The 21717-nt window shown below is 38.0% G+C and overlaps 1 protein-coding gene across 3 annotated transcripts in view; it reads left to right on the top strand.

Moving 5' to 3' along the window:
* LOC113072072 (tetratricopeptide repeat protein 7B-like) overlaps positions 1-21717 on the top strand; it is a 34100-nt gene that overhangs the window by 2097 nt on the left and 10286 nt on the right. Inside the window, exons 3-19 of one of the 3 annotated variants that reach the window (XM_026245210.1) lie at positions 883-1051; positions 3837-3970; positions 4593-4714; positions 8905-8983; positions 9342-9514; positions 9750-9813; positions 10088-10225; positions 10728-10811; positions 12664-12768; positions 12917-13034; positions 13613-13670; positions 13785-13857; positions 14688-14848; positions 16939-17055; positions 17888-17985; positions 18972-19133; positions 20534-20584. In XM_026245210.1, coding sequence (XP_026100995.1) covers positions 883-1051; positions 3837-3970; positions 4593-4714; positions 8905-8983; positions 9342-9514; positions 9750-9813; positions 10088-10225; positions 10728-10811; positions 12664-12768; positions 12917-13034; positions 13613-13670; positions 13785-13857; positions 14688-14848; positions 16939-17055; positions 17888-17985; positions 18972-19133; positions 20534-20584 — 1906 coding nt within the window. The remainder of the gene's footprint in view (positions 1-882; positions 1052-3836; positions 3971-4592; positions 4715-8904; positions 8984-9341; positions 9515-9749; positions 9814-10087; positions 10226-10727; positions 10812-12663; positions 12769-12916; positions 13035-13612; positions 13671-13784; positions 13858-14687; positions 14849-16938; positions 17056-17887; positions 17986-18971; positions 19134-20533; positions 20585-21717) is intronic. The other 2 variants (XM_026245211.1, XM_026245212.1) reach the window with 2 other exon arrangements.

Genomic DNA, 21717 nt, shown 5'->3' on the forward strand with positions numbered 1-21717 from the left:
GCCATTATGTACTAAAATAACTGAAATAAACTTAATAAAAAATATGTATAAATATAAACTAATAAAATCGACACAACCAAATGAATAAAACTCTAATTAATGTATATTAATGTAATAACTAATCAAATAAAATTATGATTAATAAAGTTATAATAATTAGTAAAACAACAAAATTATGAATACCTTAAATAAAACTAAAATTAAAACAATAAATAAAAATAAAAACTCAATATGTTAAATTGTTTGAAATAGTAGTATTTTAATTATACTGAAATGTATCTAATCCATGATCATAATGTAAAAAAAAAAAACTGTATTCTCACAGTATGTGTTTTTGTGCAAGACACATATCACTGGAATGGAGAAAAATTGCTTTAAAAAGAGATGCTTTAAAAAAAAAAAAAAAAAAACCTTAAGAACACCGCACAAGATGCTGTAAAGGATGTGAACTTAAGTGTAGCTGTCAAACATGTATGTTTACAACCATGGAAAAACAGCTCAAAGGAACGCAAAAACACACTCTTTGAAAACGGCCCCTATGTGTGGAATAATATCTCGGCATTTAAAGATTCAAATTCAGTCATTTATCAGATTTTTAAATGAGAAAAACCAAAAGCAATTTATCATATCCAACAATACCAAGTTTTGGGAGTCACCGAGAACCAGATTACAGTAGTAGTGGAATAAAAAGTTAAGCTAAGTAAATCTCAAACTGACTTAAAACCAGTCATGGTTGGGGCCTTTCCAGTGTCACTTTTGTTTATCTGGATTTTAGCAATGTATTTAATTTAGTCTAGTTCTGTTTCTGAGAATGTGCAGTGATTGTGGAGCTATATTTGATTTACTATAGTACACTGTATGTATTTTCTCTTTCTCTCCCAGCCTGAGTACATGCAGGAGGCCAGTCTGGTCATGGCTAAGCTGTGCTACGTGGAGGGTGATTACGGGGAAGCACTGAATCAGTACAGCCGTGTGAATCTGGATGAGATGCAGCTGGTAGGGTCTCCAGTGTACAGACTCTCCATGATTGCTGAGGCCTATGCCACCAAAGGTAAATAATCAGTGTAGTAACTCTAAAGAAAATAGAGCTGCTGGGTTATTACATAGCAGAAATGCTGTCTTTGTGAAAGCACAAACCTGAGGCTGCGGTTGCAGTTTTACTGCTTATGTATGAGTTGTGAAACAGACCTAAATTATGTAAATTGCTTTGATAAGGATGTTTTGACTAACTGGAACCGAAACAACGAGTTCCTGCAATATTCCTGCAAGTCCATATTTGTGTCCTTACTGAAAGCAAAATGCTGCGCAAAGCAACTAAATCACAGCAGTAGGATATTTAATATTTGAAATACAGCAATGTAAAGTGTGTTTTTTTAAACCATTGCATTTTACTATAAATATAGTATAAATCCAATGTAAATTCTATATATTATGTTACTGTTAATGTACTGATACCGAAATAGCAATTTTGCATTAATGAAGTGACATTAAACACGTTTAGAATGTCTATGTAAAATGCCATATCTCTAGTTGTTTTAAAATTTTCTATTAATCAAAGAATACTGAAAAAATTGTAACAGTGTCTCACAACAGTTTTCAATAATAGGAAGTGATTCTTGAGTACTAAATCATATTGAAAGATTATAGAATGATTTCTAAAGGATGTGACTAAAATAAAGACTGCTGAAAATTCAGCTTTGTCAGGAATAAATTACATTTAGAAATATATAAAAATTCGAAAGCAGTTTATTTTAATTTGTAATAATATTTTACAATATTGTTTTACTGTATTTGATCAAATAAATGAAGGTGAGCATAAGAGAGTTCTTTCAAAAATATTTTAAAAAATCTCACCAACCCCAAATTTCTATCAGTAGTGTACATTTAATTAAATCAGCAGGTATATAATTACAAAACATATTGTTTATTTTATTTTTTATTTGTGTAATTTTTAATTGATTTTAAATAAATTTTAATTCATCTTTAGCTTTGACAGAACAGTGCAGAGCTGCGTCACAGCTTCCTGCAGTTCACATTTTGACCTTTGGGTGGCAGCCTTGCTTTAATACTTGATGTGATGCTCTGCAGAGAAAAGTGTTTGCTACTAAATCCTTTGCTCTGAACACACACGTACACACACACACACACACTCTTAATTCTGAGCACAGTGAATGTGTTTGCCAGGACCGCAGTGTGAGGTCTTTGATCAGAGTTCTGACAGATCGGCGGTGCGGTGGGGCTCTGGGGAAAAACTGCAGGCTGGCACAGAGCCCGTCTATCCAATCGCCCCAAATCATCTCTGGGACTGACAACTGCCTTTACAGGGGGGCAGCTTCCTCCCTCAGCCCCGATCATCCATCACACCCCAGCTACCGCACGCAAACACGTGTGTGTGTGTGTGTGTCATCTCACTGGCACGTCCTGCCTCGTCTCCTGTGTATAATAATTCCTCGTCCTCAATCTCCTCCTTGCTGCCATGAGCTGCTTGTCACAGCCTGTCCTGAGGCGTCAGATTTACTGCGGTCGTTTATGCAGGACTTTAAAGAGCCCGGTCAAAGTAATGGGGCTTGTCTTGGATCTTCCTATTATAACGGGCTTTTAAAGCTGTAAGGAGTGAGATATGTGTGTTTAGAGCAACACAGCGGTCGAGAGGACCAGATTTCTGTTGAATGTGTTATTTGTATCTAAACAGAAGTGAATGTTCCTTTTTCAGACCTTCTAGACTAAGTTCAGGCCTCCAGTGTAGCAGGTCTATATTAGGTAAAGGGATTTAAAGCATGTAGACACACTCTCTCACTCCCTCTCATTCAGTTTTCTTCCACGTTTTCTCTTTGGGCATCGGTGTGGAACAACAAGACCATAGAAAATCTCTTTGCCTTCCTTTCTCATTATTTTGTCATTATTATAATTTAAAAATAATTGTTTTCTATCTTATTATATATATATATATATATATATATATATATATATATATATATATATATATATATATATATATATATATATATATATATATATATATATATATATATATAAAAATCATTTTGGAATCATTTTGTGACTTGGTACCAGACAGTTTTCTTCATCCTTTGATATCTGTTTATCAGCCGCTATCTATTATTGAAGCATTTTGAAAAGTGGTTAGGAGGTCTACAGTTTCTGTTTCCTGTCCCATTGCCATTCTGTCATGAAAACTTGATCTGCATGGAGAACCCAATACTAACACCAGCCAAACAAACAACTCTCATCATGTTTACCAGCCACCTGAGCGCAGTCTGCTCTGTTTTCATGCTATGATGTGACTTTGGAAGCTGAAGCCAGTAAACAGAGACTGGCCACAGATTGTGTGACATGTCTAAGGAAACGTACTTGTATTTTTCCTGCATTACTTGGCTCTCAGCTGACCCAGACAGGGCAAGGAGATACGGCAGTGGAACAGACATCAGCTCGTGCTAAAACATTTAAAGCTTTTCTGATTTGTCTGAAGTCTTTGATTTTCTGTATATACTGTAACATGTATATTTCAGTGTCTCACTTCCTCTTTCCAGCCAGAAATAATGAAACTCGAATTCTATGAATCTATGAATGTCATATTTGGTATGAGACTAGCCTGTGGTACATGCATACTAAATCTAATCACTACTAAATCAATAACTTAAACAACAAATAAATGACCTTGGATGACTTATGAAATACTGTATACTGTTTTTTCACAGTTCAGATTATCTTTATTTAAATGAGCCGTCATAAGTCATAATCATCCTTCTGAATGTGAGTGTGCCTTTCTAGCTCTTGGCATGTGTAAGTCATCTCATCTCTCTGCTGTTTGTTCCTAGGTCTTTGTCTGGAGAAAGTGCCCATGGCGTCCCCGTCACTGTCCAATCGTAATGCGGACCGAGACCAGGAGATCATCACTTGTTATGAGAAGTCTGGAGACATCGCCCTTCTTTATCTCCAGGAGGTAGAAAAGGTATTTCCAAATGTTCATTCCCTACTGTTTTAGTCCAGTTCTCATAGACATTAAAACGTACAGTGATTTTGCAGCCGAGGACAGATTTGCACAGTAATGCTGCAGAGTGTCCACCATCCGTGAGACTAAGCTCTCAGAGTTCACTTTCTTGCACAGTAAGATGAGTCTCTGTTTCCCTTAGATTGTTTTCACACCACTAAATTCTCTTTGGTGGAATATTCGATAGTGTGGCACACAGATTCATTCCCTTGCATAGTGTTCAGTATTTACAGTGTTGGCGGAGAAGTGAGGGAGCGTAGAGAGAGACCGAGAGAGAGTGAATGATGGCAAGAGAGGAGAACGGCAGAGCTTGTGTTCTGCTGCAGTGTTGACGCTGCATTTTTTGGGTGCAACCAAAGGTTTACATTTGACCTCCATGCTAAAACTCGAACCCTCCTGACCGCCGTTCTCTCTAAAGTGTTCTCAGGGTAAAGCTTGTAAACAGTCTGACTCTGTGCTTCTTTTGAAGACATACTGTATGGTTTGTATTTGCTGAATATCTAACTGGAAGTGACCAGGAAAGAGTTTGAGCTTGTTTCAGTTATGAGTGACAGTAATATTTGTTGACTTTGACTCTCTTCAGGCTCTTAGTGTTGGCATCCAGAACCGAAGTCCAAAGCCCGGTCCGGTCACACAGGAACAGGAACTTGGCTTCTTCCTGGAGACAGGACTTCAGAGGGCTCATGTTATTCATTTCAAAAATGGGTGAGTATTTGTGTGTTTATATTATCAGGAACTAAAGCTGGGCGATATAGCTAATATATAGCTAAAATATATCCATATTTCTTAGCCTCTTGACAATATTTGATATGTTTTAAAATGTCATTTTAAAAGCTTTATTTTGAACGTACAGTCAGTGTTGCAAACTAGCTTTAAATTGGTTAATAGAAGAAGCAAATGCAGGAAAATAAATAAATAGAAAGAAAGAAATGATATATATATTTACATTTATAATGTTACAAAGGATTTCTTTTTCAAATAAATGCTGGTGGTCTTTTGAACTTCAATTTGATTCAATTTGATCAATTTATCAAAGTATCATTGATAATAAAAATAAATGTTTCTTGATCAATTCAGCACATGAGAAGAATTGCGTGACACTGAAGACACAGTTATGACTACTGAAAATTCAGCTTTGACATTACTTTAATAAATTACATTTTAAAATGTATTAAAATAAAAACCTTTATTTTAAATTGTAAATTAATTTCACAATAGCAAAAAAAAAGTACTTATATATAACTTAACTACCCTAAAAGTTTTAATTGCAATGCATTTTTTGAAATTATTATATATTCTGAATGGTTATGCAAAAAAAAAAAAAAAAAAAAAATATATATATATATATATATATATATATATATATATTATTTGACAAAATTAAATGGTCATGAAGATATGTAGCTTTACATGACCAGAAAAATCATCTCAAATATGTTGTGTGTATAATTTTTAATATACCATCCAGCCCTCTCCGTAGCACAACAGTGCTGTCCATTCATTTGTTCGTACTTCTCTAGTTTTCTCTCTCACTCCTTCTTCCCTTAGACATGTGCTTCAGTGAGCGGTCTTGGAATCTGCTGAGCTTTCTGTCTGCCAACTAACTCTCTGTCTGTCTTTTTGCATTTCTTTTTTCCAAATGCTTCATTGATCCTCTGTAGTTCTCAGATTGTGTGTGTCTGTGCGTTTCATGTTATTTATGTCTGTTCTGATGCCACACTCTCCCCAGCACCGCGGCCTCTGCACCATGGAGCCGTGTGTTTAACGATTACTCGTACGTATCCCTACACTCTCTTCATGAAGAGTAGTGCCATGCTTTTACTGTAGCAGCTTCACACAGAAGCCAGAACCTAGTAAACCGCCTACATAAAGCAGCCTTTAAAGCATCAGGGTATGCTCTCAACATGAAGACTGCATGAACATGCTGCATTCCAAGTTTTTTTTTTTTTTTTGCTTTTGGTACCTTCATGCATAAGAAAATTCCAGAATGCAGTAAAAAAAAAAAAAAAAGTGGGGAAAAATATTTCCAAGAATGTAGATAATGATAAAAAAAATTTGATTATAAAATAACTTTTTTTAAATAATATTTAACCCAAAAATCTGTAAATCTGTTAATTATATTGAAATGACTGCACTTTTAACCTTCTTTTCACCAAAGGATCCCAATTTTTTTTTCACAATTATAAATATAACACCAATTCATTATATTTCGGCATGATTTCTGAAGAATCTTGTGACACTGAAGACTAGGGAAAAAAATTCAGCTTTGCCATCACAATTTTTTTATCAAATAAATGCATCCCTAGTGAGTGAAGTGAAGTGACATTCAGCCAAGTATGGTGACCCATACTCAGAATTTGTGCTCTGCATTTAACCCATCCGAAGTGCACACACAGAGCAGTGAACACACACACACACACTGTGAGCACACACCCGGAGCAGTGGGCAGCCATTTATGCTGCGGCGCCCGGGGAGCAGTTGGGGGTTCGATGCCTTGCTCAAGGGCACCTAAGTCGTGGTATTGAAGGTGGAGAGAGAGCTGTTCATGCACTAACCCCACCCACAATTCCGTCCGCCCCGAGACTAGAACTCACAACCCTTCGATTGGGAGTCCAACCCTCTAACCATTAGGACACGACTTTCCCAAAAAACAAAGCCTGATTCGGATCCCGAAGTGGCAGCTATGCTTTCCCGGGCCGCCGAGAGGGTAGGGCTCGAGTGGAATCCCCCACCGCGTCCCGAGCCCTCACGGCTGGATGATTGGTTTCTCGGGGTGGTGCGCGCTGGTTCTCAGTGCCCCACCCCAGTGCCTTTCTTCCTGGAAGTGCATGACGAGCTCACCAAGTCGTAGATGGCCCCACGACTTGGACATAAGGGACTTCTTTTAAAAACACAAAAAATATTGCTTAAGCAAAACTTTTAAAAGCTAGTGTAACTATAGCAGACAATGGGTGGACAAACCTCTGTCAGCTGTAATTTGACTTTGACCTGCTGATTGTAGAGAAACGGAGTAAGCCCCTGTCCCAATTCGAACCCTAAACCCTTGTGGTGTTCCTCTGAGTCCACACTTTCATGACAATGCCAATTTGACTGTTAGGTAGAAGTCTCGGCAGAAGTGCGCATCGAGGGTGCATAGTGGTCAAAAGTGAGTTAAAGTGACGTTAACACACAGCCAAGTATGGTGACCCATACTCAGAATTCGTGCTCTGCACACACACCGGGAGCAGTGGGCAGCCATTTATTCTGCAGCGCCTGGGGAGCAGTTGGGGGTTCAGTGCCTTGCTCAAGGTCACCTCAGTCATGGTATTGCCGGCCCGAGACTCGAACCCACAACCCTAGGGTTAGGAGTCCATCTCTCTAACCACTAGACTGTGACTTCCCTTCTACTACAGTCTCTTGGACTTACCGGACAAGGTCATGCAACAGCCATTGTAACTAAGTCCGCAAGACCACAAGTGCACATAAAGAGTGCAATTTGGGACAAAGCCTAACAGATCTAGTATGCAATCTAGTCGGTGATCTTACTGTTGTAGTACGGAAAGGGAAGGCATGGGAAGGTTGAAGAAGTAAAACACAAGTTGTCCATCTTATTTCCTATTGGTTTGTTTATCTTTATTGTTTTCTCATAGTGAAATTTCTCTTTTCTTTTTTTCTTTTTTTGTGATTTGCAGTACTAGTGTGAAACGTGTGGTGGTCTTACACATGGCAGTATGAGAATCTCCATCATTATTTATTTGTGCAGTGAGTGTGTGTGGTTGGTTAGGGATCTTCCATATGGATGCAGGTGGGGCATCTGTCAGTGCTTGAAATGCATCTGTGTGAAATACGACCACTGCAGTGCTGCATTGTGGGTAATGTATCTGTTAGGCTCATAAATGATTGAAAGCAATGGCTTTAAACCTCACACAAAATGCATGTACTACAGGATAACAAATGTTCAGTCCTCAGTCTGTATGATTATAAAATCTCTGTGGAGTAAAAGACAATACTTTTGTCTAAATAAAAAAATCACTATAAACTAAAAAAAAGGCATTACAACATTATAATATACTGATTAAAATAATTCATTTTGATAACGATAACATTAAGCATTGTTTTAAAAGTATTAGTGTTTTAAAGATGAACTTTACGTGAGTGTTAGAAAACAGTGAAGATAATCAAAATGTAAAAATAGAGGAAACTTGTCTGATGTGTCTGATGAAAGAAATTGCACACTTTATTTTTGATGGCACACAGTTGTGAACAGTGAATCTGTGATTTTAGCCAGTGCAGCACTTGGAAAGCATAGACACTTTCGTTTAGCAGGATAAGGATAAATCCATGTTACTGTGTTTGACCTGATGCTTGAATCGAACATTTTATGTATTAGCTCTGCTTCTCTCTGTCTTGCTCGCTCTCATATACCTATTTCTACACTTCTGTCTCTCTTAACTACTGTACTGCTTCTCCCTGCATTCACATGCATCTCTGCAACATTTCACACCTCCACAGCCAGAAGCTATATTATCTGGCCTTTTACACACATGTCCATTCATTTTGTGTGTGTTTTAGTGTGCTGTCAGTTTGTATATTGCAGTCTGATGAGGATATTGACCCCGAGTCACTGACAGGCGCTAACACACACGTTCACATGTTGTGCAGTGTCAATATAAAGTGCTAATTGTGACTTGCACATGACTGTAGAACCCCAGAACTCCTGCGAATCTGTGTGCCCACCAGGATCTGATAACTTCCTGTCCACTGACAAGTAACTGCTTTAGTCTGACTGTTGATGCTAGAGCTCAGGTCCGATCAGTCCTGAGGGTGTGTGCACGTGTTTGTCAGCCATCAGGTTCTTTTCAGCTCTCTAGAGGTGATTAATGGATCGCTTTTCTGTCCATTTCCCGCTGCTCCAGTAACCTGACCCGTGGTGTCGGCCGTTTCCGAGAGATTCTCAGAGCCGTTGAGACCAGAACCACTCAGAACCTGCGTATAGTGAGTTGTGTGTTTATGACTTTGTCTTGTTGTCCATGTAGATTTCCGGTACTTCTGCTATAGTTTAATTATATATATATATATAACTATATATATATATATATATATATATATATATATATATATATATATATATATATATATATATATATAATTAAACCAAGGCTGTAATCCTTGTTCTTAAAAACGGTAACAAATTGAGGTAACAAATTAACATGAAAATATTTTTATGCAAGTTTTAATCTTGATTTTTAGTTGTTTAATTTTGAGGCCCCTTGGAAGTTTGCTGAGGTCCCCCATTGGGCCCCTGGTAGAGAACCACAGATCTGTAATCTGAAGGTATACTGTATGTGTTTAGACTATCGCCAGGCAGCTTGCAGAGATCCTGCTGAGGGGCATGTGTGAACAGAGTTACTGGAATCCACTAGAAGACCCCCCTCACCACTCCCCCCTGGACGAGCTGCTAAGACACTCCCCCCACACTAAGGACTACGCCCTCAGCCGCCGCCCGCGCATCTACTCAGGAGAAAAGTAGGACATCGAATTCAAAATAATAATAAATACTATAAAAGTATAATGGTAATCCTGCAGAAACGCTGGATTTTTTTTGTATATTGAGATGTTTCATGTATATTGTTCATTTGTTTTGGGGGTGGAATAAATTGATCAGAATCCTAGAAGTTTGTTTCTTGTCACTGTATTTATGATGTCATGGATGGAAAATTCTTGATGGCCTTTCTCTCTCTCTCTTTCTCTCTCTCTCTAGTTTGTTTTGTCCTCAGGAGAACACAGAGGAGGCCTTACTCCTGTTGTTGATCAGTGAGTCCATGGTGAGTAACAGTGAAGATTCTGTGACCCCTTGGTTCAACCATCGGCACAGGAGAACATGTGAATAAAGTCAGCATGCAGGGTTTTTGGTATGAAAGGCCAATCATAATGGTACTGAAAGCAGAGCTGGAGAATCAGAGATGCTTTTAGCTTGAACTCAGCAGAAACAGAGACTGGAGTAATGGCTCCTGAAACTCAGCTTTGCCATCAGAAGAAGTGTAATGTGATCATGTCGGTTTGGGGGATTGTGTGTATTGATATCTGTATTTATCATAGGCTAACAGAGACGCCGTACTGAGTCGAATCCCCGAACACAATAATGACCGAATCATCAGCCTCCAGAGCGCCTCACTGGTGTACGACCTGCTGACCATCGCGCTCGGCCGTCGCGGACAGTATGAGATGCTCTCAGAGGTGAGGTCCTGCCCACGCTCCTCACCATGGGAGCATTTTTGGGGTGTGTGTGTGGTTTGTAGTCCGATGTTTTCATTAGTGTACCTGGACAGATTTTCTCTTCTGTCTCCATCTGTTGATCATGCTGTTGTTGATAATGTTGGATTCAGCATAACCTTTGCTGTGTCTTTTATATTTAAAGATTTTATGGTTGTGCAATCACAGGGCCTTGGGAGCCTGCCATATTTATTGTGTGTGCCTCTGCAGGATCATTTGTGTGTGTAGCTGTTTAGTATATAGATCTAATTGTTCAATGAATTGCTCTCTGCTAATCTATTGGTGTGATTAACTGTAAAGCCTCAGAGACACAGTGAAAGCCTGTGGCATGCTGGGTAATCTTCAGCAGGATACATGGCCTGGCTCTGTGTTTGACCTTTGTGTGTGTGTGTGTGTATCTGTTGGGGGGTCATAATTATTATTCTCAACTCTTATCTGAAGGTATGTTCGTGTCTCTTCTCCACAGTGTCTCGAAAGAGCCATGAAGTTTGCCTTTGAGGAGTTTCATCTCTGGTTCCAGCTTGCTCTTTCCCTAATGGCTGCTGGGAAGGTTAGTGTTCTATTTTCTGCCTTCCATGTACCTCAGAGTTCCCATTGTCATGGAAAATAACCTAGAAATATCAGGCAATTTTTAAGTTGTGATTTCAGTGCAAGGAAAATTAAAAATAATAAAGACCTTTCATGTCATTTATTTCAATATAAAATATCTTACAAACCCGATTCCAAAAAAGTTGGGACACTGTACAAATTGTGAATAAAAACAGAATGCAATGATGAGGAAGATTCAGATTTCAATATTTTATTCAGAATACAACATAGACAACATTTCAAATATTTAAATTGAGAAAATGTATAATTTTAAGGGGAAAATAAGTTGATTTTAAACTTCATGGCATTAACACATCTCAAAAAAGTTGTGGCATTCCCTCTTCTTTTTATAACAGTCTGCAAACGTCTGGGGACTGAGGAGACAAGTTGCTCGAGTTTAGGAATAGGAATGTTGTCCTATTCTTGTCTAATACAGGCTTCTAGTTGCTCAACTGTCTTAGGTTTTTGTCACATCTTCCTATTTATGATGTGCCAAATGTTTTCTATGGGAGAAAGATCTCAACAGAAGGCTGGCCATTTCAGTACCTGGATCCTTCTTCTACGCAGCCATGATGTTGTTATTGATGCAGTATGTGGTCTGGCATTGTCATGTTGTAAAATGCAAGGTCTTCCCTGAAAGAGACGACGTCTGTATGGGGGCATATGTTGTTCTTGAACTTGGATATACCTTTCAGAATTGATGGTCCCTTTCCAGATGTGTAAGCTGCCCATGCCACATGCACTCATGCAACCCCATCATACCATCAGAGATGCAGTCTTCTGAACTGAGCACTGTTAACAACTTGGGTTGTCCTTGTCCTCTTTAGTCCTCTTTAGTCTTCTTTTTTTTGACCTATAGAGTTTTAGCCGCCAACGGTGAATTGCACGGTGGATTGTGTTCACGGAAAATGTTTTCTGGAAGTATTGTTCTGATTTCCATTACAGTAGCATTCCTGTATGTGATACATTGCCTTCTCAGGGCCCGAAAATCACGGGCATCAGGTATGGTTTTCACTGCCACTCTGAGAGGCTCTTTTTATACCCAATCATGTTGCCAATTGACCTAATAAGTTGCCAATTGGTCCTCCTGCTGTTCCTTATATGTACATTTAACTTTGTTACCTGTCCCAACTTTTTTGGAATGTGGGAATTAAACTTCATGTGTTTGGAATTTCTCATGAAATCCAAAATGAGCCAATATTTGGCATGACATTTAAAAATTTCTCACTTTCAGCATTTGATATTTGATCTATATTCTATTGGGAATAAAATATAAATTTATGAGATTTGTAAATTATTCCATTCCTTTTTTACTCACAATTTGTACAGTGTCCCAACTTTTTTGGAATCAGGTTTGTATACATTTCATACTCAATACTATTCTCTTTTATATATATATATATATATATATATATATATATATATATATATATTATATATATATATATATTATATATATATATATATATATATATATATATATATATATATATATATATATATATATATATATATATATATATATTGGGGTCAGTAAAAATGGTTGAAGATTTTGAAAAAAGTTTCTTATGCTTACCAAGGCAAACACTTGTTCGATCAAAAATATAGTAAAAACTAGTGTAGCAAAATAGTATATATAAAAAAAAAAAACTGGTTTGTGCTTTTTATATATATATATATATAAAAAAGTAAATGTAATATATATATATATATATATATATATATATATATATATATATATATATATATATATATATATATATATACTGTTAGAAATTACTCTGAGTCTAATCTTGGTGTTTGTGTGTGTGTAGTCGGCCCGAGCAGTGAAGGTGCTAAAGGAGTGTATGAGACTGAAGCCGGAAGATCCCACCATTCCTCTGCTGGCCGTCAAGCTGTGTATTGGAAACCTGCACTGGGTAATAAAAGAGGAATCATGGGAAATACGCACGGGCTCAACCGGAGGGCTGACCCTGACCTGTTTATGGCTCTGTAAATCCATTACTGTTAGACTGTCCATGAACAGTGAGACGGTGATGACATGGGGTGTGTATTTGTGTGTTTTAGCTGGAAGAAGGTGAGCGCTTTGCTAAAATAGTGATTGATATGGGTGAGAAGGCGGCTGAATTCAGGGCCAAAGGCTATCTAGCTATTGGTCTCGTCTACAGCCTGAAAGCCACAGATGGTAAGCATACCTGCAGTACAATGCACTGTATATGGCATTTCTATACCATTATATGACTGTAACCTTTACTGTATCTTCTGTAACACACTCTATATTCTCCATCTAATCCCTGTTTTGTCCTCTATAATTCACTCTGTATCTCTTTGAAACACTCTTTATTGTCTCCTTAATGTTTTTATATCGCTATATACTCTTTATCTACCCTGTAACACACTCTGTACTCTCCCAGTAGTCTTTTATACTATGTCGTTTTTTTCTCTTCCTTATATAATGCACTTTAAAACCACTTTAGAAAACATTTAAAATTCTTTATACATTTTCTCTGCATTCTATAACGCGATCTATACCCTTCTATAATTCACTGATACTTTATAACCTCTCTCTTTTCTTATATAACACACTCTGTAATGACAGTTACATAATTTAATAATCACTCAGTAATGCTTCATTATGTCTTCCCTCTGTTACACATGTTATAATCCTATTATATCCTTTCTCTAATGTTAAGGTATCTAAAACCTTGCAGATTGTATCTTCTTCTTACCATCTTCTCACATTTATGTTGTCTTTCTTAACAGCATCTCTTCGAGGAATGCAGGAAGAGTATCAGAAAAAAGCACTGAGCGCTTTCCAGAGGTGATTTTCAGACTCTCCTAAATGTAATATCTTATTTAATATGAATTGAATACTAAATATCTCTCTCACACACATACACACTGATGAAAAATTCTGTCTCTCTCTCTCTCTCAGGGCACAGAGTCTGTCCCCCACTGATCATTTAGCTGTTTTCTACCTGGCGCTGCAGCTGGCTGTATCTCGACAGGTAGGAGAATCAGCATCTGCTGTTTACACACAGGTAGTGAGAATGAAAACTTCTCACTCTCAGATGATGGGCTTCTACTAGAATGATGACTCAATAACTAAGTGATGCATTGGCACATGGTTAAATTCATCTGCATCAAGCCACATCTAGGGCTGGGATAAATGCCCCTCCAAAAAAAATCTATTATTATTTTTTTATTATTCAGTATTGATATTTTTCATAATATTCATTTCATACCATTTCAAGAGGAAGGACATGCACTCCACGTGTTTGTTGGACCTCAGGAATGAATGTAATCAAACATCTTTCTTTACTACTAAATTCCGCATATTAAGCTACCTTTTAATTTAGGGCCCCATTTTATTTCCCCCTCAAATTTTGTTTTTTTCCTGAATTCTATGTACTATGATTTCAGTGTATCATCAAAAATTATGTATGATGATATTAATTCCAATAAAACTATGAAAATGAAAATGAATATGAAAATATAGCAATTCATTTACAACTAAACATTTACGACATAATAAAACTTGTATACTGCACAAATTAAAACAAGAATGAAAAATTATCTTGGTTATATATGACTATAATGTTTTATTAAACTTTATCAATACATTTTTTTTTTCATTTTTTATTGATTTATCACTAAACCCTAGCCATATCCCACTCTTCTTACTATGGGAACTTTATTTTGCTCTTATTTCCCTCTCAGTCTGTCTCTCTCCCCAGATGTCAGTCTGTTATTTTTCCTTCTCATTTCTCTCTCGCTCCGTTTAAACAGTCATCTAATAAAAGCATCTCTTGTGTGTGTGTGTGTGTGTTAATGTCAGATTCCAGAGGCTCTTGGTTATGTACGACAGGCGTTACAGCTGCAGGGCGATGATGTTCATTCCCTGCACCTGCTGGCCTTGCTGCTGTCAGCTCAAAAACACTACCACGATGCTCTCAACATCATCGAGATGGCCCTCAGCGAATACCCCGAAAACTTCATGTAAGTCCCTGTCACACTTTATCAAACCTCTCGAGCTTGTATTTAGATGTAGCCTTGTTTTTTTTGCCTGCGCTGAGTTGAGGCAGTTGTCTGAAGCCAATCCGAGAATGGAAAGGAGCCTATTCTTGGATCAGAGAACCAATCAGATGATTCCATGTTCTTTTGCACCACATTTGTAAAGCCTCACACATGCATACACAAACACACACAGTCGCAGGCAGCGTTTAGACATTCAGAGGCATGCCACAGTGCCCACTCTAATGAGAATGTTTGTGTTTGCTGTAGCAGCTGGGATAGATGGGTACATATCTGCTGCTGGCATCTTCAATTAGACGAGTTAGAAGTATGCGTGTGTGTGTGTGTGTGTGTGTGCTGGATGTTTGAAGCACTGGGCAGTCCCCACGCAAATTCCCTTCTCATTCAATTTGATCAGAGTCTCCTCCATCTCTGTATTTGTGTGTGTGTGTGTGTGTGTGTGTCTTGTTGCCCTTCTGGCTGTGTGCTTCAGCCACTTACATAATAGAAAACAGCTTCCTCCAATTCTATGCTCCTCTTTTTCAACATGTTTTCCCCCTCAGGGTTTTGGTATTGTGCGTATGTGTGTTTGTCCAGTTTGTGTGTGTGTTTCCATGCATTTTGCTTCATTGCCTTGAAAGGAAATGCAACAGAACATCCAGCCCTCCTTATTCCACATACACAGACACAGGCGACAGGATTAAATCAGCGATTGTGTGGGTGTCCTATACCGTGCAAATACAGAGATGAAAGCGCAGCTGATGAGAATGTGCCATCAGCTCTCTGAATTGGCTGAACTCGGACCAGCATGGCCTACAGAGACTGGAGCGTGTGTTTAAAGCGCTAACCGATCTCTGCTCAGCAGAGTCGAGCAGCTGCATTGACAGCGAGCTGTTGAAGAGCAGACTCTATATATGGTATCTGCTTCACACATAAACACACACATCTCTTCACATGCTGCCATCTCTGATTATAGAAATGGCCGTCTGCACTCTTGATGGTGAGACTTTCGCTCAGCTCGAGCAGATCTGCTGTCTGCAGAAATGTGTGTGAAACACGGGTGTTATTAGAGGAGACAAGATATAATACTCCACAATTATTCATCCGCATATGCACAATACTAAGTGACACTCAGTATAACAAAAAAAAACATAATTTGGATAATTGTACATAAATTGGTTAATATTCGATAATTAATTGTATTTGTATTTATATTTATATTATCTATGCTGTCTATACTCATTTGTAGTTACACTTATAGTTAAAATGCAGTTAAAACCGTAATTTTGAGAAATATTTGTATGATTTATGATAACTGTTTTCTATTTTTATGTATTTATTCCTGTAATGGCAAAGCTGAATTTTCTCTGGCTGAATTACTCCAGTCTTCAGTGTCACATGATCCTTCAGAAATCATTCTTATATGCAAGAAACAGTGTGCTGCTAAATATCTTGTGTGGAAACGGTGATATATATTTTTTAGGATTGTTTGATGAATTGAAATACCAGTACATTTTTGATATACAAAATTTTATTTTAATTTAACATTATAAATGTCTTTACTGTCACTTTTTGATCAATTCATTGCATCCTTGCTGAATAAATGTATATCTTAAAAAAAAAACAAAGGTAGCATTTGTAGCTTGTATAATTAAACATTTTTAGTGTTTAATTTATGTAAAATTAGCAATTTATGGGTTAATGGTCATAACATAAAAATAACATAACATGAATATAATACATACACAATATACAATACATCATACATTCACAATAGACCAAACAACATGTAAAATACCTGTACAGTTGAACAAAGAATTCATGGAAGTTTTTTTCTCATTTTGCTGAGAAATCTATTGATATGCTGTTGATGTTTATTTGAAGAATAAGAGCAGAAAGGGCTGAATCATCTTGACTTTGGTTTAAAGTTTTATATTTAAAAGGGCTTGCGTAAGATATTTACACTGATTTATCTTTATCGGTGTTCAATAAAGCTCTTCTTTGTTTATTAAACACTTCATTAGACATTCAGATGGATGGAGAGTGATAATAAACACTTATTTTTGTCTGTGTAGTATATTATTCACAAAGGTGAAGTTGGAGACATTGTGTCGAGGTCCAGAAGAAGCATTGCTCTCCTGCAAACGCATGCTGCAGATTTGGAAGTCCTGTTACAACCTCACCAACCCCAGGTACACACACACACACACACACACACACACACACACACTCCAGCTGTTGACAGATGAATGCTAGAAGCTCAAGTATCGGCACTCACCATCACACATAAGACAGCACAGCATGTGTCTCTGACTGCAAGGAGCTCACCACACCTTCATTAAAAATAAATAAAAGCAAAGCTCATACCACTGCTGCATAATGTGACTCAGTCCAGCATTCTCTCGCTCACTATTCTCTGATTATTCTATGCTGCCAGAATACTCCAGCTTTTCCTGTCAAACTGTCTTGAACTCAGTACCTGGTGGCAATCCACCAGAGAGCAATTAGTGCCTGGACACTGTAACCAAACTCTGCCACAAGTTCAGAGTCCCTCCATCCAGACCCTGGGTAGCGCGTCTTTGTCAGGACCACCTGTGCTCCTTCTCTCTAAACCCCACCGCTGTTATTTAAAGTCGTCCTCGAACCCTAAACAGTTGCCGCACTGTCAGATGTTTTTGTGTGCATTCCAGAGACAGTATGAGGACACAAATACATTCCACATCTAGGAATATGAATGGGAGAAATCGTCCATTGGTGAAATTTCAGTATAATTTTGTGAAAAATATTTTCTTTTGAATATTTCAGTTATTTCTACACTGCTTTTCAGATGAATAGTGTTGCAGAAGCATTGTGGTTGTGTGTGCAAAAGCAGTCTGCTGAGTGTGATTTCTGAGGGTTTCATCATTCTGTGTGTATTGATGTGCAAGGATCGTGACATCCTCTGTCTCCTGTCTGAGTGCTTGACTCATTTTCAAATTTTAAAGTCTTAATTGCCTCTTGTCTCGTGTGTGTGTGTGTGTGTAGTGATTCTGGGAGGGGGAGCAGTCTGTTAGACAGAGCTGTTGCTGACCGTCGTCAGCTGAATGCTATGACACTACCTGACTTCAGTGATCCAGAGACAGGTGAGTGCGCACATGCACACACACAGACACACGCTCATAAATTAATGTGCATATATTTGTATCGCTATAGTTATTGTGGTAACAGCTTTTTTTGCCCTACACTTTTTGGTGAGTTTGCATCAGCTTTTATTGTCATTTTATCTGTATTTCCTGCATACGTCTTTCTCTTTCTCTCTCAAACACAGATTTAGATTTAGAATGAATGGCCTAATAAGAATATATATTTTAATATACTTGTATTTTTTGAATATCCAAAGCTGTAAACCTTTTAGAAGGGTCATATCATGAACATTTTCTTCTATTTTAAGTTCTATATAAACATACTGCAATTATACGTCACAGCTTGTTTTTTTATTTATTTATTTATTTTTTAAACAAAGTGTACATGTACTTCATGTGAAAAACTGCTTCGACTCATTTCAGTTACAGCTAAATTGCCATGCATTTCCCCAGTATCTTGAGAAGAGTGAGTAGAGTAATTAGATAAAGAGGGCTGAGATGAGTGCAGGTGTATTTTTGCTGTGTTTGCACAGCAGTGATGCTGGACGGTTTCTGAGCGGTGAATGCAGACAGTAAACATGTTCTCTTGCTTCTGTGATTCAGCAGTTACCCATTTTCTTTAAAACCTTATCTTTCTGTTCCAGCTGTTTCTGCTTATTTATTTATTTATTTTTCATTTATTTATTTATTACATTTTCCATTATTTTTATGTCTGTCAATCCAATTTTTTTTTTTTTTTATTTAAATGTACAAAATTTACATATAGGTCAGAAGTTAAAAATGCATCGTTTTTAACATTGTTTAATATAGTTCAGATTCATGTTAAATTAACACTTCCCTATGACAGTCCTAATTATTTTTTCTATTTACTGGGATTGTTTTTTATATTCTTTTTTTCCTCAATATTCTGTGTTTCCCCAAATAATTTATCATTATTATTATTTTTAATATCACATCCTTTTCACTTTCTCATTTATTATTCCTAGGCTCTCATGCCTCTTCCTCCTTCTCGGGGTCAGAACCTGTATCTCCTCTTTTTCCTCTTTCATCCTTCTATTCTTCACCTCCACCCAAGGCCGAATCCACCCAGAGGCGCAGCAGCCATGCTTTCTGTGACCATGCCCCCCGCCGACGCTTCTCCTCCGCCAGTAATTCACTCTGCACCTTGTGTGTGTTTTTCGGCCAATAGCCAGGCATGATTCTCCTCTCACTAGCCAATCCCCTGCCCCTAACTGCACTGCTCTGTCTGCATAACCCCACCTACCAGCCCAATTCAGTTGGGATTTGGTTGAGTGTTTGGTGACTTGTTTGCTGCTGAAGTTTGGATTGGTGCTGAAGCAGTGTTTGGGTTTCGGAGGCCTCATTTCGAAGACCATGGCCTCTAAAGGCCATCAGGCAGTAATGGATTTGTAATGTGGTGATTTTAACCTTCCCAAGAAGCAATTTTTGCAGGCCATATTTCAGGTCATATTTACACTTTCTTTCTTGTTTGAAGTACAGTGAAGAAAAAAATCTTGAATGCACAAATTATGTGAAAACCGATTGAGTCCATGTACTTCTTTTTTCAAGAGTTAGATGTAGCTCGCTCTACTTTTATGGTGTGTTAAGTTCTGGCTTATATCAGCTTTAAAAGGCCGTTAATTGAGTACAGGGCTGTTATAAGACTGTAAATGCCACTGGCAGGATGATGTGATGGTGTGGGTTCAGGGATCCAGTGGCCCATGAGCACTTAATCTCCACTAAGAGGCTCATGGGGAAACGAAAACAGAGAAACAGTGACACTTGCTATCAGCCGTTTAAGACCTGGGATCATATCCACACTCGTATCTTCAGAGAGAGAGAGAGAGGGAGAGTTCATCTACAGATATCCTGTGTTACTCAAATTCACTCATACTGCAGTTTTGTCCCCTTTCTCTTCATCTTAGATACATTCTCCCTCTTACCCTGTTTACACTACGTATAAAAATCTGTCTCAGACAATCGCTGTAAGATTGCTGTTTATGTCTGTGCATGTAAATTCATGTATTTACATGCATTTCATGATCAGATTTTGATGGGAGAGTCTCTGGTTTTGGGATGGTATGACTTTACCATTGTGTTTTACCAATTTAACCTTAATTTAACACTGTCCACATTTGATCAGACCTCCCGAGACAGACATTCCCATAAAACCAGGTGTAAACAGGGTCTGTCTTTTGTAATGCTATGTGTGATCAGTTTCTGCTGTTATTCACTGTGCAGTGTTTGTGCATCCAAACTATTGCATTTACACACCTAAAGTCTCAAACACTGTGTCACACACACCTGTGAACCTGCCACCTGCGTCCACAGAGTGTGAGAATCACAGAAACAGGGTTTAAAGGGCCATCACCTGCTCAGGAGGACTCATGACACTTTGGTTTGTGGTGTTAAAGAAAGTCAGACAATTTCTTTTTGTCATTACATTTGTGTTTTTGTAAACTTTCTGTTGTGGTGGTTGTTGTTGTTTTTTATCTCAATTTTTTTATGAGTAATTGTCCCATTTTTGTTGTTCTTTTTGGTTTCCAAGGCAACCTTCCAGATGCTTTCTTTCATGGTTTTGACTCCTTTATTGGGGTTTGTAAGTAGTCCTGCTGTTATTACTCTGCCTCTATACACACACACACATATATATTAGGGGTGGCACGGTTAGCAGAAAAAACCCCGAACCGTTCGGTTCTCCACACATGGTTCCGCACGCGCTGGGACTGCGGTTCAATTTAAATCTGACAAAGCATCTGTTTGCTATAAATAACATGTACAACAGACTGGGTTCAACTAATATATGTTTATGTTGATGGATGCGCATTCTGGATTCCCAGACATTACAACAATAGCGTAAAAAAAAAAAAAAACCCTGGAAACCCATTCACTCTTGATCAATGTGAATTCCTTATGCTGGATTTTGAGCAGTCATTTATTCCGTCATCACCCGGGTGCTGATAGTGCGCGCACAGATGAAACCTGAACAGCACACGTTAATATGTATTTAAACTAAACTCATTCAAGCTTTGTCACATTTAAGAGCCAGAGGACATGAGCTCATGCGTGCAGTGGGAAAAATTGTGCATGCGCTCATCCGAAGCACGCAAACCTGCACCTCAGAACGCGCCCAAATATTAAGCTCTCTCTGAAGTATTGTGTTTAAAAATAAGGGTGACCATATGAGCCATTTTCCCATAACGCATCCTTGCCAGGAGGAACCATCCAAAGTAGTTTGACCAATAACATGCAGGTATGGTACATAATCAACCAATCGTGGCGTGTGAGAAGGTGAGATCTACAGAGAACGATCAAAGCAATGCAAATACATGTACATGTTACGCGTTTGTTCGTTCATTCAACTTGAAGCGTCGCTGCACCCCGATCATTGTATGACACCAAAGTACCAAGAGAGTGATTTGAATGCATAAGGAGCCATCTGCTATGCTCTATAAAGCTCTCATGAATGTCATACAATGATCGATCTGCACAGCACAAACAGCCAAAATCTGGATATTTTTGGCAATATAAAAATCCTGGCAAGGACGCGTCCTGGGAAAATGGCTCATATGGTTACCCTAGTTTAAATGGACAAATTCACACAAAAATAATGTCAAAATGCCTGTTTTGATAAGTATCCTACAGCGGACATAGCCGGCTGAACGCAGCCCTGCAGGATCAGTGCGTTCTCTTAAAGTGACAGTTTTTCTATTAATCTTAACAGCAACAACA

This window comes from Carassius auratus, unplaced genomic scaffold (genome assembly GCF_003368295.1).
Source record: "Carassius auratus strain Wakin unplaced genomic scaffold, ASM336829v1 scaf_tig00008516, whole genome shotgun sequence".
Lineage (NCBI taxonomy): Eukaryota > Metazoa > Chordata > Actinopteri > Cypriniformes > Cyprinidae > Carassius > Carassius auratus.